This window comes from Xiphophorus maculatus, chromosome 23 (genome assembly GCF_002775205.1).
Source record: "Xiphophorus maculatus strain JP 163 A chromosome 23, X_maculatus-5.0-male, whole genome shotgun sequence".
In the NCBI taxonomy this organism is placed as follows: domain Eukaryota; kingdom Metazoa; phylum Chordata; class Actinopteri; order Cyprinodontiformes; family Poeciliidae; genus Xiphophorus; species Xiphophorus maculatus.
The window spans coordinates 20,664,505-20,682,415 of NC_036465.1; the positions used below are offsets into that span (position 1 = coordinate 20,664,505).

At 40.3% G+C, this 17,911-nt stretch overlaps 1 protein-coding gene across 1 annotated transcript; it reads right to left on the reverse strand.

The window, feature by feature from the left end:
- Positions 1-1,455: 1,455 nt before the first annotated feature.
- Positions 1,456-17,328, reverse strand: LOC102231996 (melatonin receptor type 1C). The gene is made up of 2 exons (XM_005795382.2): positions 16,538-17,328; positions 1,456-2,510 (listed from the first exon to the last, which is right to left on the reverse strand). Exons 1-2 carry the CDS (start codon positions 16,728-16,730, stop codon positions 1,645-1,647), a joined length of 1,059 nt encoding a protein of 352 aa, XP_005795439.1. The 5' UTR covers positions 16,731-17,328; the 3' UTR covers positions 1,456-1,644.
- Between the last annotated feature and the right edge of the window lie 583 nt (positions 17,329-17,911).

A 17,911-nucleotide genomic window follows, 5' to 3' on the forward strand; every position in this document is an offset into this window, starting at 1 on the left:
CATCATTTCAGGAAGGTGTCACGCAGACGTCTCAGAGCCTCCCTGTGAGGTGAAATGCTTCTAGTTTGTTTTGCGGGGTGGAAGTTATGCTGGGAGCCTGTCAGAGCTCATCTTGGGTATGGGTGACATGCGCCCAGGCACACTTGCATTATCATGAAATTACATCTCCTTGGCTTCTGATGCATGTCATGCCTCGCAGACATTTAATAAACAAGAGAGCCAGATTGGTTTATCAGCTGCTCTTCCTCTTTTGACAGTTTCTAAATCATTTAGAATAATTTTGAGAAAGGGCTTCAGACCTGTCGGTCTTAAAAGTCAGTGCATTGGAGAGGTAGAAGTGGTTAGAAGAATCGATTTTTTTAACAAAAAAGCAACTTCCCATTCGCACACAAGTCCCGTTGGAATTTCTTGTTTTCTTTATTTGAAACCATAGCAGAGGTTTCATATATTTTATGTGTTTTTGCTTGTCTTCTTTTTCAGAATGAAATACTGATGTGGTGAATTAACAACTCTACATTCTCCACAAAAATTAGCTTGTGATGCTCTCACAAACCAAGGATGACGTATAACTTTATCTTCTCTGCAGCTTTGATAGAGAAGACTTATTCTCCAAATTGGCACCTAGCCCTCTTCTAATACTCTAAGCCACTTAATCCCAATAAGACCATTAAGTCCTGGGTAATTGACTGAGCTTCAAAGCTTAAAAGGATTGAATTTAAGGGGAATTACAAACATTGGGGCTTTTATTAATGCTGTATTTGAGGGACCAAAGAAAGTGTTGCAAGAAAAAAAAACTTTCTTGTAATGTGCTTCTGACTAAATCAATCTTCAAATAAAGGTAGGGAGTCTTTCTCTTGCTAGATGCACACATGCGGGAATGTGACAGAAAATAAATTAATTAATGGAAAGTTGAGTGGAAGAAAAACCTGCAGAGGAAAAAGCTACATGGATTCCCACTGCTTTGAGAGGAGTGTGAAACAAAGGTCACTGAAAAGAATTTGGGTGTGCAATACAATTGTGGTCAGAGCTTCAAGAGCCGCCACACACAGATGTATCCAAGATATGAGTAACGACTGTCACCGTATTTCATTTGGAAATCAGTTTTCTAGAGTCTTATGGAAAAAAACCGAGAGGCGCAGAATCATGATTGACTGAGGTCAAGTATGAAGTTTCCGCTGTGAGTGATAATTTGGGGAGTCATGTCAACGTATTGATAAACTCAATGCCAAACTGCATAGATGCATTAATTTCCGTAAAAGTAGCTGTGATCAAATGTTTAGTACAAATACTGTACACCAGTTGGATATAATTTTAGTTTGACCAACATTTCTGTGTTGCAAAAGCTTTTTAACATTAGTCTTATGTAATTTTAGAAGAGTCTAAGATTCAGAATTTTTATTCATCACAAGCTATAATAAAATAAAAACTTAAATCAAGTCAGTGAGTGATGGACCATGAAATTATACATTCTTGAGAGGCACTGATATGCTTTGAAACAAAGTACTTTATGTCAAGTTTCCATGGTGGATAGATTTTTGGGGACATGTGAATCACTTCGCACTTAAAAACAAGAAACAAAGATAAACATCCAAAACAGGCACTGAGTGAAACATGGCACCATTACTTGTCCAGTGTAACATCAATTTATACATTTATTTCAGCTATATTATTGTTCGTTATTGCCGGCGAAGGCTTACTCTTTAGGCCCTCAGTGGCACATCTGGATGTTTCCATGAGGAGCAAACGTGGGACGCAAAGGGCAAGGAGGATCGTCTTGTACTCCTTACGGAAGTTTTGGTTTAGTAGTCCATAGATGACGGCGTTGAGGCAGCTGTTGAAGTATGCCATGAAGTAACTTGTGACAAAGAGCCACTCAGGTATGTTGGGCGCCACTTTTGCAGGGTTTATAGCTACAGCCAGGCCTATAAAGTTCAGTGGAGCCCAGCACACAGCAAACAACACAAACACCATAAACATAGTCAGGAAGTTCCTCACATCGCTGGGTTTCAGTCTCGTCCTTTGTTCTGGTTTCACCCGGTGTTTCACTTGAATCACCATAACCCATATCCTCATGTAGCAATAGGACACCACCAGGAGTGGGATCAGAAAGTGGATGACCACCACTGAGATGGTGTAGTACGAGCTGACAGTCTGAGCGAAGGTGCAGGAGTAGACGCGGGGGTCATACTGCAGAGAGCCGACAAAGAAGTTGGGCACGGTGGCGATGGCGGTGAGCAACCAAGTGAGGCCCAGGTAGCAGCAGGTGTTCCTCAGGCTATACAGGCGGTCGTAGTGGAGGCTGTGGCAGATGTAGCAGTAACGATTGATGGCTATGGCCGTGATGTTGAATATGGAGCCTATAACGCTTAGGCCCATGATGAAGCCACTGGCCTGACAGTGCAGGTCTCCCATGGTCCAGTCATTGTGGAAGATTGCTGTCAGCACAAGAGGGTACGGGTACAGCGCCACCACCAGGTCCGCTACGGACAAGCTCACCACAAAGATGTTGCCTGGAGACAAAAGGGAGGAAACAAGCAAAGCGTGAGTCGTGCTGTTTTACAAAGTACCAGTTGTCAACATAATTTGGGGGCATTTACTGATGTATTTTAGCCGTTTATTTTCCAAAATGATGTGATTGCACAACAAATAACATCAATGATTGAAAAAATTTCTAATTCAGTGTCTAGTCTAATATGCTAACTGCTGCCTTAAGAATCCCAAGAAAAGTTGCAGCCATCAACAAGTTCTTAAAGTTAAACTTTCGTTTCATCAGTAATGGTAGAGTTCATTTAATTGGTCCGTCTTTTGACAGTTACCTGTCTTTAAACATAGTTCATGAATTTCCAATGGGGCGAAGGTCAGAGGTGTTTAGAAGCGTACTGAAGTAACACCCAATTATGTCAAAGTATCAAAAACCTGAGCCAAACTCTTACCCTCACATGAAAGAAAATTGGTTAGAATATTCAAAAACAGCCCAGGAACCAGAAAGTTTTTCAGAAACTCAATGAAGCCTGTTTTACATCGCCATGGTCTACCAACAAAGAGACCCTGGCAGCAGTAGCACAATAAAGAGATAACCAACTTAGAGCAGTGAGCCGATATGAAGCAGCGCCTGACTTAGGAAAGCAGAGCATAACAAACCGTTTGAGAAAAGCAGAACATAACTGTCTTATTAGAGTCTGTTAATGGTTTTGTCTTTTCATCTTGATGTCTCATTATCAATTGTGAACCTTTTTCTTGCTGGAGGGATGACTGTATGAGTTTCATCACAAAACAACAACTAAAACAGACTGAAATAATTTCTTTTTACTGTCCATGTCCATGTAAATGGATTAAAGTCTTCTCTGTCACAAGCTCTTTTTATTTTGTATGTCTTGTTTAATCTTGCTATGTCACCATGGTCGATACTGACTTTTTTTTCTTTTCAGTCATCTACTGGTCTGTTCTTTCAGTACCATCTAAAAGATTCAGTATCCTTTAAATGACAAAGACTGATATTTGTCTTCTGTCTGACTTTGGTGATCCTCTCAATTTTTCCTTATGAAACAGCAATCTGACTCTGCTGCCGGGAACATTGTGAGCTTCAGTGAAGGTCAGAGTATCCATGTGTCTGGGCATGTCGCAATGTGTGAGAATATCTTTTTGTTTTGTTTTTTCAATGTCCTTAATGAGTTCTGTAAGGCATTTCATCAATAGATGCCTTAAAAGTAAGTCTGGAGGTATACTAACATCAGAGATATTTACAAAAAGTGGATGATACAAAAAATGCAATGTGTTAGCTGAAGGATCATTACATTCCTATGCTGCCATCACAAACTTAATCTTATAGCCCAACACAAAGTAGTGCATGATTGTGAATGGGAGGTAAATAAAAAAACATTTCAGATATAAAAATCTGAACCCTAAGCCATATATTCATTAATGTCAGAACTACCTTTTGCTGGAATTACAGCTTGATTTCTTAGGGAGGGACGAGGTGTCTCTCCCAGCTTTTCACATTTAGAGATGGATTTTTTTTTCCAAATTTCTCATTGCAAAATAACTCAAGTTCTGTCAGATTGAATGGAGAGAGTATGTGAAAATCCATTTTCAGGTCTTGCCACAGATTGTCAGCTGGATTTAAGTTTGGACTTTGCTTGGTCATTCTAACACATTAAGTGCTCTGACCATTATGTTGTATTTCTGGCTGGTTGTTTGGGGTCATTCACACACATCCACACGCTGGTCCAGTCCCAAGACTGCACAAGCTGTAACAGATTATTTTTGCAGGACTGACCTGAATTCGCCCAACCCAAAGCAAAACATTCCCACAGCTTGATACTCCCACCACCAGGTTTCAAATGTCAAATGGTATATCCAATGTGATATTAAAGGTGTTTTCCCTATCTGCTTTCTACTTCATATTCTTCTAGGTCAAGAAACTATATATATTAAAAAAAGGTTAAATACTTACATATTTTTCAGGACTGGGTTTTTGTCAATCAGTTCTTAACTTAGAACTATCCAGCCTCTCTTTGTGTTTCTCCTGAAACTGCATTTTAGTGGAAATCTGATTTTTAAATCCTCTACAAGTATGGTAATTTTCAGTTGGAAACAAAAGACAAGCATACTGAAGGATGTCTTAGGATATCTCATTCATTCGACCTCAATTAAATATATATATTTTTTAAATGTTGGGTCTCGGAAGTAAAAATCATCTGAAATTTCCTCTCCAAACTCTTCAGTTTATTTTTTGCTCCTGTTATCTAGCGCTGGTGGATGGATAACATGGTTACCAGGTTTGTGCACTGAATGTGGCACCAGCTCAAAAATCTATTCAAAGCCATTCTGCTCCATGTAGCAATGGCCTTACGCTAAGCTGACCAAAGCGCAGGTGGAGCGCAACTCACACTTTTGTGTTGATCTTACTCACATTTCTTGTACCTCAACAATTGCCCTGCTGCAGTGTCTGTATAAGGTGTCGCTACTGAATTTGTGACTTGTAAATATTTAAGTACTTAGATAGGTGAAATTCAAGCTTTTTTGTCAACATCTTCTAAAAAAAACCTCTAATCCTTACTTTTATAGAAATAAATCATGTTTCTCATGTAATGTGAAAACCAACATGCCAGTCACATTTTTACCTCACACTGATTATGGGAACATTGTTAATGAAATGCAGCTGTTGGCCCTCTATGGTCTTATTATAGAGCACTGAGCTTTATCACAGTAATGATTAAAACCTCTTGACCACCATTGCATTTTATACTCTCTGGTTAACTGTCCTGCACTGTCCACAGCCATACTGCTGCAATAATATACTTTTGTTTATGAATCAGTACTTATTACCAGTGACTCTAACTTACTATATCATCTAAATATAAGCAATTATGTCCTACAACAAAAAGGGTTTTTTACATTCAGCTTTTCTTTGTATTTTTCATTTAATTTGTTGTATCAATCACACTACAATCTCTACAACAAATTATTGTTTTCTATGTAAAACAAGACACTGAGCGTGTGTGTCTCAGTAAGATCTACATTTCTAAATAAAGGTGAAATACAAAATGAGATATATGATTGTGTGTCATGCTCTTCAGATCTAAAAAGAAATAATGAAAAAATAAATTTACTTCCACTTCAAAATCAGGCATCATTTTATATTGACTTATCACATTAAATCCCAGAAGAAGAGATTGAACTGTGACAAAATCTGCCCTGCGTTAAGAGACAGATATATTTTCAGAAGTCAATGTACATCAAAATGAGTTGAACACTAATAACTGTACTCATAACTTTGCAAACTATGTAAAAATGATATTTGTATTTGAATGTCAGCCCATTCAGACTTGGAAAAGGTGTTCCACTTTCCGAAGGCAAATACATTTTATTTGCATAACACATTTTCAGCAACAGGGCAATTCAAAGTACTTTTCATAATCAGAAGGCAGATAAAACAACAAACAAGCAAAATTTGTCTTCAATTCTTTGCCACTTTGCATGGTAATGTAAGGGGAAACGACAGATTGAAAAACACATAACGCTTTATGATGTTCCAGATGTTATTAATCAAAGGCTGCACCAAAGAAATGGGTTTTTCGCCTTGATTTAAGGAAACTCAGTGTTTCAGCATTTTTGCAGTTCTCTGGAACTTTTTTCCATATTAGAGGTTCACAAAAACTTAATGTGAGGCTTAAAACTGATTTGTTTTAAGCCTTTGCTCAGTGAGTTTTTTAGTTGCTTAGTAACAATGTAATGTAGACCTGTGTATCATCCGCTTAGTTACGACAACTAATCGTACAATTTGTTCTTATCTGATCTAGCGGAAGCATATTGAAGATATTAAATAGGGACGCTCAGGTGGAACCAAGGGGATTCCCACATGTGACTTTTGTCTGTGAGAAGTCACATATTGGCACAAAGAAGTCCCTGTTCATTAGTTAAGACAAAATCCAGCCAAGTACTGTACCAGGGTCGGACCCAGCTCTACGGTCAGATGACAATTTCATCTTTCTCAGTTATTTGTTAACATTGTGTTTGTGGTGTGAGCAGATGTTATTTTCTTCACCCTGTCTTAGACCAACAGGAAGAACGTCAGCATGACATCGTCTCGTTCTGTTTTTCTGTTAAAACTTGCGTCAATGTTTCGTCGTGTGAAAAACCCCAAATCTCTCATGGTTTTCTGCCAGCCATGTTTGTTTCCCCACATAAAATTCACAGGAATTTTAGTAAAATCGATTGCGAGAAAATCAAAACACAGCCTTTTTTAAAAGAAGCATCACATTAAAACGCTCTGTTAGTTTCACAGCAGCTGGATGATATACTCAACTAAAACAGCATCAGAAGAACTGGTGCTGGTAAGACACTGGATCTTGTCACAAGACACGAATAATCGAAAACGACGTTTAATACTGTTACACCGCAGCTGCTGTGGAGGGAGGGGAATCAAACTATAAACACCGTGTCAGATGAGAAGATTGATAGCTTAAACATAAAGCAGTACGACAAGCCGGGTCTGCTTTAAAAGCAAATCACTGTCCGGTATGCTGTGAATGGATGCTGGGAAATAAAACCTGCATTCTGTAAAGCTGCTGTTCATTAAAGGTGAAACTCACCATGAAATAAAACACGTTGCCCACACAAATAAATGATTTACTGCAGTTGAACAATGTCTCACAATCCACACGGGACAGGAAACAATACGAAAAGTGAATGAAGATTTAATTAGATAGTGCCTGTCATAGTCATTACCCAGAATTAATTTTCCCATCCAGCATTACATGAATAAAAATACGCTATCTGTAAATAATGTATGCAGAGTTATAATTGAGCTTGTGAAGTTGGAGAGACTACATGCAGGTTGGGTCATTCAGACAGCTGGGACAGCAGCACTCATTGACACATATGATTTTATGTCGATTTAAAACACAGGTCAAGTATCCGTCCATAGAATCCAGAGCTTGTTACACAACCTGCACCCCAGGCACCACTGGACTAATTAAAATGTACCTTCCTCAACTGGATTAATTAAAGAAAAACAGCAATTGAGCGGTGTTATAATCCTACATTCCCAGAAGGACTTTTTTCCCCCGTCTTCATCATATAGAAAAACAAAAATGCAGATGTTTATCGTGCTATTTTTTTTCCCGGCAACTTGATCCGTCAGGGACTACAAATTTTCAGCCCCCTAAAAGCCATCTCTAAAGTCTACTGAGATAAAAATAAAAGCAGTTGTTCCTCATCCTTGATTTAGCTCAGTGGGCAAATCTGTCAGATTGCATTTGTGATGCTGGCAGCACTCGCCGTGTGCATTTGTCACTGTGCAGAGGTTTGATTCCTTGCTGACATCATGTGACCCAACGCTATCATGCTCGCCTGCTGCACAGGGCATGCTCCAGCTTTGCAGGTCTCTGCGGCTGAACCGCTCTCCAGCACTTATCGTCTGGAGGGTGAGGTAAGTGCTAAAACACTGCTGGGAGGATCGCTGTGCAGAGGCCAGATGACTGACTTTGTTTTTTCTGTCATTCATTATGAAAAACATTGGACACACCATTACCTCCCTGTGTGGTGTAATTAGCCAAGTTGGCCGGAATGATGCTCAGCACGCCCCAGAGCTGCAGCACTCAGGCAAACTGTTGTTTTAGTACAAAACAGGCGACCGACAAACTTGTTCTCACACCTGCATACAAGGAGAGAATCGTGCCCGCCGACCTCTTCTGGAGCTATAATTACCGAGTGCGAGTCGGACGTGGCTCGGCCCGAATGCTGATTTCGTACAGCCCGGCAGGGACAGCTGACACGGAGCCTTTAACTTCTCTGACGCCGCTCTGTAATTATTTGATTTTACAGCGGCCTGCACTCGCACAAAAAACTGTCAGCCAAGTGAAATGTGCCATCAGATCAACTGACTCTTGCTTTTAGAGTCTCCTGAGAGCTGAGGGGGTCGCTCAGTCAATTTCCCCAGTGAACGCTCCTTGTTTGGTGAATGAAAACAATAGTTCTTTCTCGATCGTCTCTGTGTTTGTGAAAGCAAAGGGCTCTGCAAAAGTACTGCTACCCTTATGCTGTTTTTCACACGTCAGCAGCTTAGATCCGCAAACTTCTATGCATCTCATTTGGATTTTGTTTTGTTTTGACAGACCAACAAAAAGCACTAAACAATTTTCAAGGTAAAGGAACATAAAAATCAGAAAAGTGTGGTGAATATTTATGTTCAGCCCATTGTACTGTGATACCCCAAAGTAAAATCCAGTGCAACCACTTTCAAATCTCCTCAAATTCTCCCTAATATTACACATAGAGTTCAGATACATGCCGTATTAATACAGCTGCTCCGTGACAGCTAATGAGGAACACAACACAGTCAGGGGTGAAATTGTGGGGAAATTTAAAACTGAAAACATTCTATTGTTTTTCACTATTTTTCATGTCACAGAGCATCCACCTGGGCAAGAGGGGCAAATATCAGGATAAGTAGTCAAGAGAAGCAAGATGAGATTCAGAAATTCACAGCTCAGGAGGGAGAATCTGACTCTTAGTCATGCACTCCACAAATCTACCCTTTAGCTTAAGGAGAAATTGCTTTTAAAAGCCACAATACGTTGTGTTTGCAGCCTCCCCAAGTGAAGGAATGCAGCAAATATGTGGACAAAGTTACTCCAGTCAGATAAGACCATAATTGTTTTAAGATTGCACAGTTGATTAGACAATTGCTGTTCAATGCAGTTCAATTGACCTTGAATCATTATGCAATACTTCAGTCTTTAAGTGTTTGAAGCTGACGGAGACGAACCCAAAAGACTTGCAGGTAAATTGAGATTGAGAGTTCGTTTTGACCCAGGAGGGCAAAGAAAAACGGATGTCACACTTTTCAGATTTTACTCTAAATCAAAACTATGTATATGTTCTATTCACTTAATAGAAATGAGCTGGGGGGGGTTTGTGTCACATAAAACCCAAATAAAACAGATTTAAGTTTGTGGATGTATATCAGGACAGCATGTAAAAAAGAAAGACATTTTCTGCAGTGTAAGGTTTTTGATAATTAGAATAGTCAAGCAAATCAGATTCAACTATTTCTCATGTTTGCTTATTCATATTACAAAGGAAACTACAAGAGAACAGTGGAGATAACTCTTAACAAGACCGAAGATGCAGAAGAGTGAGACAAACAGAAAGGCTGCCAGCCAAGTAGCTTTTCGTTCTCGTCATTCCTACGGCTGTGTTCACACGTGCACCCCAGGGGTCTTTGTTCCTGTGTCCCACCCACCATCCGGGTCCCGTCACTCTGACCGCTCGCGCTGGAAACGTGACTCGCCGTACTGTGCTTTGATTCACTCGGCTATATTTAAACACCTTTGAAGGAAAGATGAATTCACAAAAAAGAAGAAAAAAAACAGGGACAGGGAGATGTGTGGGGGTGGAGGCATTGCTTGAATCTTTCTGTCAGCAGTGCGTGGCTTAATCTCAGATTAGATTACATTCTCTTCACTCAAGTTATGATAAATAGGCGAGAACAACCTTTCAGCAAGGACATTAGAGCTGATGAGACGCTGGTGACTGCACTGAGTTATGTTAGGGGGGCCCGGGGATTTGGACAAGTTTAAGATTAAGCTGACTTGAGTTGCCTTGAAGTGATGAAGCCTGCGATGAGTCCGGCCAACGAAAATCATTGTCATCAGAGGAGTCCAGCGAACGAACCCAAAAGCAAAGACTCAGAACATCATTAGGTTTATTGAGCACATCTATAACGGAAAATGTGCTACAATTTAAACGAGCAAGCTCTTCCAGGAGATAGAGATTCAGATTTAGTCAGATAATCCCAACGTAAGACAAAATGCCTGCCATGATCTTGTTGTCGGGAAGAAGACATGCTAAACGTAGTGTACAGAGTGATATTCCCCATGGGTCTGTGCTGTCAATTTAAATTGGCTTCTGGTCTGACTCACTAGGTCTACTGACTCAATTAACCCTCCCTCTGGATTTTTTTTCCTGTTTTGTTTTTTTATTTTATTTTTTTCAATAGGGTGGAGTAAGGAGCTCATGACTCTGAAGAGATGCGGGGATGTAATGCATGATTTCACAAAATTCAACTTCATCCCCCAACCTTACATGCCCCATGACCCACCGCTCTCAACACGGTGGCACAAACCAAACGCGCACACACACGCAGACACATACAGGAACTGGCTCTTGCTTTGAATTTCCTCTTTCCATCTGCTCCCTTCCTCCTTCTCTCTCCTGCATTTTGTGAGTGTATTTTTAGTAAGGCTAACCCCATTGGGAAACTCTAGTATTAACATTCCATTGGCAGTCCTACAGTACAGAGCCCAATATATATATATATATATATATATATATATATATATATATACATATACAGTATATATATATATCCCCTCATCCTCAAAGGATGCTGAGCACACAATGGAACGTGAGCTACCAATCCTTGCTTGTGCACAGATACAGTTTCTATTGGGATGCACCAGCGGCTGTACCGAATGCATATGTGCACATGTCCGTGTTTGTTGTGGTGGAAGACAGAGGGATGCAGCATGTACAGTGAAGCCGAGCGGAACGGTCCTGCTGCTGCTGCTGCCGTTGTGTGTGCCGAGAAGCAAAAACCAGCTGCCTTAGAAAAGCGTATCACAGAGAGAAAGAAAGGGGCGATTATGTGTTCAAGCCACAACAACAAAAAATAAATAAGTCTGAGTGTTGCTTTTACGTATTGTCAGTCATGATTTTGATCTTTTAGGCACAGAAAGACCGCCCCATGTCTCCTAATGGGCCCCCACAAAGCAGCCATCCATCACAGAGATGGGGTTTTCATGGTGGACAGCTGTTTGGAGCTATTCAGCTGCATCCGTTTGAAAGCTCCGTTCAATTAAACTTTCATACGACGGGGAGCCAAACACGGCTATAAATAGCTTGATAAGAACAGAGCAGAGATTGTTTACAGCTGTAACAATTTCAGAGACTCAACAACAATAAAAAACATCGAAAGTGCTCCGCTGGAGTTTCAGGTTGGCACTCTTTCACACTGACGGATCACCCCTACGCTCGGACCAATTAGAGCAGGGAGGACAGTGAGGTCTGCAATCTCTGCAGTGTCCACAGTCAAACAGCGTGAGGCCATTCACTCCTGCCCCATTGTCTGAGCCCGGCCAGCTATGCCATTTACGCAAAGCAGAAACATTAAATTATTCTTTTGGGGACTTCCGAGCTTCTCGCCAAAGGGATCTCGGCTGAATTAAATGGCTGTGTTATGTAATGTGTTTAAAATATCAATTAGAAGCTCATTATTCCAAAACACTGTCCGACCTAATCGGGCAATCTCGTTTACATGCTCTCATTAGCGTTACGTTGGGCTTCCTGAGTTTTCTGCTCCTGTTTCTGACTACATACAATGTCAGCAGTGAGGAGCTCTGCATGTTCTGCCCTAACACAGATCCATACAAAATACATAGTTTCCTGACTTTATCTCAGGTCAGTTTAAAGTTTGTTTGCTTTTTTTAGGTCTGGTTTTAGAAGCAGTTGCAGCACCATCACTGCCACTAATGCTGTAAAATTTATCTTATTGGGGTCTTGCTCAAAATTGCATTGTGGCACTTTTTAAATCTTTCAAAGTCATTCAATCCTGGGTTTTACAAATGTTCTCTGGGCTAAATGTAGGAATTTCAGCTTTTGTGAAGGCTCTGCAATGACATTTGAAAATGATTTAACAGGCGGGAGCAGAAGAACAAAACCCAGAGAGATTGCTGAAGGCCCCAAGGCTCCATTTTGGCTTTGGTTTTTTAAATGACTTATATTAAGGCATTCAAGCCATATTGAGTATTGTATAATCTTTTATATACTGTACATCTGCTTTCAGTGCAGCACATGCAAGAGTACTTCAGACTACATTTCAATCAAAATGAAAAATTAATTATTCGATCAAAGGCTTGCTTGTAAGACTTTGACAATCTAGGACTTTTTTCTCTTGCCTGATATTATATTTATTAAAAGTGTGTTTTCCTACAAGTACTTGAACATGGGTTGAAGAAGAGCTTCTCCGAATCTGCCTAGGAGATTTAAAATGAAACCCGATTTTTATTTCAGGATTAAATCTTGTCATTTATTGCAAACAAACATTTGTTGAAATCGCCCTTCTGTTCATTATCGATTATAGTGAGATGCTGTACATGCAAGCAGCCTTTTATTTCAGAAGGTAAATATCTGACACAGCTATGCTTTCTCTACGACTGAGTTGGTTGGGCATCTTTAATCCTCTGTATAAAACAGCGTTGATATGGTTTTTACTTTTATTCATAAGGCTCTGCTGGCAAAACTTCCAGTTTTACCTAAGGAACTTAAATTTTGTCTGCTCCAAATTGTTGCTTTGAAATGTTCCCAGGGCTTTGACAGATTTCAGAAAAACAGCAATTTTGCTACTACACACAGCAGTCTTCAAACGATCTGCAAGAAATTGTTGAACTCTTAATACTCCCCATCCGTTAAGAGAATCTTTAAAAAATGCAGAGAGGAAGGAATGTCATTGTTCTTCATGAGAGGTCACTGTGGTTGGCTCGCTCTTTGTCTTTGTTTTTCTTTGCTTGTTTTGTTTATTACGTGTTATTTATTTGCTTCCCATAGTTCTGTGTGGCTGCAATCTTGGTCAGGAATATACAAATATACCGCCATTTTTTTTTTCCAGTGCCGACACTGTGGGGATATTTTGCTAAATTTCATGGCGGACAGAATCCCTGGAGAGCAGGTCACGTCACCCAAATCAAAAACAGCCACTAACTCAGAAAGCAATCACAGGTTCACACCAGGATGCATTTTACTCCAGTTATTTTCCAACTGATAAAGATTAACATATATTTGCCTTACTTGAATGGCATGTTTTCTTGTCTTTACAATTTTGAAGAGTTAAAGAACTGGGCCTCTGTTACACATCTTACTTAGACACATTTTGATAAAGAAAGTAGTGTGGGGTTTAAACATTTTACCACATGTGTTTATACTATAGGGAGACTTGACATATTTTTCTTGCATTGGGTTTTCACCAAAAAACATGAAAAGCAGAGCATCGGCTTTAACAGCTATTTTTGGTTTATTTTTGGTGCTTCGCCCGCTGTAGATAAACCACGTGTTTTACAGAGGAGAATGACAAACGACAACACATATAATTGTCAACCCCAGATGACTTCTGGTCTGACGATTCAGCCACAAAGCAAGAGAAAATGACAGAAAAAATAAAACTGAATCCTTGACGTCTGAGGTTTATTTGGTCTGTACAGATTTTATTGCCACTTCCTAACTTTAGAGGAAAAGAGTCACCGAAAATCAGCCCGAATGTCGCAACGCTTTGCTTATATGCTTATCTGTGTTTACATCCTAGTGGGAGTCGTAGCTTTCCAAGATGACGCGCACTGGGACGTAGAATGATTGGGATATTCACTTAAACAATGTAAATAATATGATGAGGCCTTCAGAGCTCACAGTAACATTGTATCAGCAAATGAGGTTATAGGCTCAGGATGGGAGCTCTACAATACCTCCAGCAGAGTTTAGAAAAACATCGAAATCTGTCCTGGGATGACAGAACAGATCACCAAACTAAAAAAAATAACACTTTGCTTTCAACCCATTATGGTTAAACATTGCAAAAGTGTGAATGTCTTGTTCAACCTTGATGGGAAATGAGTGTTTACATAAAAAAGTGTGTGGGGGGGGGGGGGGGGGGGTACTTCATGGTGGGTTTATATATATATATGTATATACACTGCCTGGCCAAAAAAAAAGTTGCCACCAAAAAATGGTCACACTCTCTAATATTTTGTTGGACCGCCTTTAGCTTTGATTACAGCCCCCATTCGCTGTGGCATTGTTTCAATAAGCTTCTGCAGTGTCACAAGATTTATTTCCATCCAGTGTTGCATTAATCTTTCACCAAGATCTTGTATTGATGATGGGAGAGTCTGACCACTGCGCAAAGCCTTCTCCAGCACATCCCACAGATTCTCAATGGGGTTAAGGTCTGGACTCTGTGGTGGCCAATCCATGTGTGAAAAAGATGTCTCATGCTCCCTGAACCACTCTTTCACAATGTGAGCTCAATGAATCCTGTCATTGTCATCTTGGAATATGCCCGTTCCATTTGGGAGGACAAAATCCATTGATGGAATAACCTGGTCATTCAGTATATTCAGGTAGTCAGCTGACCTCATTCTTTGGGCACACAATGTTGTTGAAGCTGTAGCACTGCCCCCACAGGCTTGTACAGTAGGCACTAGGCATGATGCGCCCATCACTCTGGAACAGGGTAAATCTGGACTCATCAGACCACATGACCCTCTTCCATTCCTCCAGAGTCCAACCTTTATGCTCCCTAGCAAACTGAAGCCTTTTTTTCTGGTTAGCCTTACTGATTAGAGGTTTTCTTACGGCTACACAGCTGTTCAATCCCAACCCCTTGAGTTCCCTTCGCATTGTGCGTGTGGAAATGCTTTTGCGTTCACAATTAAACATACTCCTGAGTTCTGCTGTTGTTTTTCTTCGATTTGATTTGACCAAACGTTTAAGTAATCGCCGATCACGATCATTCAGGATTTTTTTCCGACCACATTTCTTCCTGGAAGACGATGGTTCCCCACCATCCTTCCAGTTTTTAATGATGCGTTGGACAGTTCTTAACCCAATTCTAGTAGTTTCTGCAATCTCCTTAGATGTTTTCTCTGCTTGATGCATGCTAATGATTTGACCCTTCTTAAACAGACTGACGTCTTTTCCATGACCACAGGATGTGTCTTTTGCCATGGTTGTTTAAGAAATGAGGAGTTACTCATTGCATCAGCTGGGGTTAAATAACTTGTTGCCAGCTGAAAGATAATCGCCTATGCAGTACTTATCCAATAGGAGGCTTGTACCTATTTGCTTAGTGGCGACTTTTTTTTTGGCCAGGCAATATATATATATATATATATATATATATATATATATATATATATATATATATATATATATATATATATATATATATATATATATAAAAAACAAAGATTTTCAGATGTCACCTGTCTTTTTTAGCTCGTAAAATAATGAAGATAAAAGCAAAGAAATTAATTCTAGGTTATTTTTTTCTACCAACAAAATGTAACAAAAATAAACAAACATTACAAGCAATATAAGACATTTCGGTCTTGCATAAATCTTCTAATTCCTAAACGATCCCTAAATATACAACTTAGGTTCAAAAGTGCAGATTTTAGGAAGCTCCATTTCCTTCCGATTGCTAAGAAGATTCCCCTGTGTTTATTATCTGTGTTCATGAAGATCAAACAAGAGATTGTGAATAAAAAAATAAATAACAAGGAAAGAAACAGAGCTGTTGTTTTTCTACATAAATGAGGACCTTTATGCTGCCTAACGCACAAGACATCATCTATTCCATCGGAGATATTTTTAACTGTATCGCAAGAAGGGGTGGAAGAAAAAAAAAAAACAACAAAAATTGGACAAGTCCAGTCAGAGCATCACAAATGTAGAATGACTGGGGAGGGGGAAAAAATATGAGTTTGATTTAAAACATGTTCAGAGAGGCCATGGGAGCTACAGTCAGAGTGACAGTGCCTCTCACCTTGGCTGCTCATGGGACACTTCAGGTCATGATATAAGGAGGGGTGTGATTTATCTGGACCGGAGAAGCCAAGGGTACAGCAGCCAGGGCAGCCAGAGGGAGTAGAGTGTTATTATAGACTGATATGAATGCTGGCATGCAAGGCTGCAGAAAGTGCAGACACTGAGACTGGAGGCGGATTGTGAAGCAACGGGGTCAGAGGAAACATGTTGGATAGCATCACTTTAGTTATGAATGAAACAAGGAGAACAGGTCGAACCTCGGCAAAACATTTTTTTTTATTTATCACCCCTATAAATAAAGTTGAGTACAAATAATATAGTAATAAATCAACTGAAATTGTATATTTCTGTCCCATCGGAAATTTACAGATTTATTCCGCTGTATCATTTATTGACCCCACTGCACAACATTCCTCATCACGCCTTTGCTCCTCACCTGCATTCCTGAGCTTCTTGTTCCTGTACACGGAGAGGATGACCAGCACGTTTCCCAGGATGTCCACCACGATGGTGAAGATCAGCACGCTGGCCAGCGCAGTGGACACTCCGCCGGAGGAAGCGTTCAGTTCGCAGCCGCTCTCATTCCGCGGGCAGTCCGAGGCGTTCGCATCCCTCACCTCCACATCCATCTCCCCTCAGGATGCAGCGCCCATGATGAGCAGCGCTTCTCCAATGTTCAAGGTATAAAGAAATATTAAAAAAAAATAATAATAATTTTAAAAAAGAAGGAGAAAAGATCTAAATGTCTTTGCGGGAAAGGCTATTCAACTTTATTGGACAGGAAGACGCGCTCCTCCATCATTAAAGTCCTCGGATGTCCCGCGAGCCATGGCACGAGCATTTGGACACTAACGCGCTTTACGCGCAGCGAGGAAGTAAAGCGTGGGAGTTGCAAGGTGCTGGAGTTGCTGAAGGCTGTGGTTTCACGGCGCTCCTCATCGTCAGTCACCGTCGCTGCTGCCCCGCGTTGCCCCATACTGAGAAGAGAGCGCGTCCGGTAGGACATGTGAGCGCTCCCCTGTGCGTAATGGAAATGAGGATGAGCACTATGCTGCTTGATATTTTTAGTAAACACTCTTAAAATTCTTTGTAGTTGTTTCTTGCTCAGGAAGACTAAAAGAGCCGACCACGTTTGAAATTTTAAGCTTCCCAATAAAAACCACACTGTGCGTCCCGAACCTCTCTCTCCATTTGCCATTCATTCAGGGATCCGAATGGACGTGAAGCTTTCTGATCCGTGCGAGGAAGATATTGCTCATGTCAAATGAGCGCTTTATGGTTTTTACTACTAACGATTTGCATAAGTCAGAAACTCTTATTCATTAAAGATTGCGTCATGTGCTTGGAAATGGCGCCTTCGTGCGTCCGGCAGAGACTCTTACAGCAGGACGGCTGGAAAAAATAAATAAAAAATTTGGTAGTGCTGATTGATGCCTACAGATTTCCCTTGTAGTTCAGTATAAGAATTCAAATGAACTGTAGGAAAATGTCAACACGTTCACGATAACAGAATATTCTTTATACAGCAGGATAGCATAAAGCATAGCTAAAAAAATGTATTAAATTAATATCAACAGCTAATCCTGAATCAGACCCAACACTGGGAAAAATACCAAACTAATTGTATGATTGCCAGGAAGCTTAACTTTGGGCAAATAACAGGCTGTGACACAAGACATCAGAGGCCTTTCTACCCAAATAAATAAAAAACTTTGGCAGGATGACGTAATGACATAAAATTGACCCTGAAATCAGAAGGACTTATTCAGGTTTTGCTGAATCCACATCACCAAGCAACCTTTCTGGTTTT

What these genes read in the sequence shown, in the direction of transcription:
- LOC102231996 (XM_005795382.2), bottom strand. Translation starts at nt 16,730, where the DNA reads ATGGATGTGGAGGTGAGGGATGCGAACGCCTCGGACTGCCCGCGGAAT. An exon ending in CAAGAAGCTCAGGAATGCAG is followed by an intron (nt 2,511 to 16,537) that starts GTGAGGAGCAAA and finishes TTTTGTCTCCAG; the next exon opens with GCAACATCTTTGTGGTGAGC.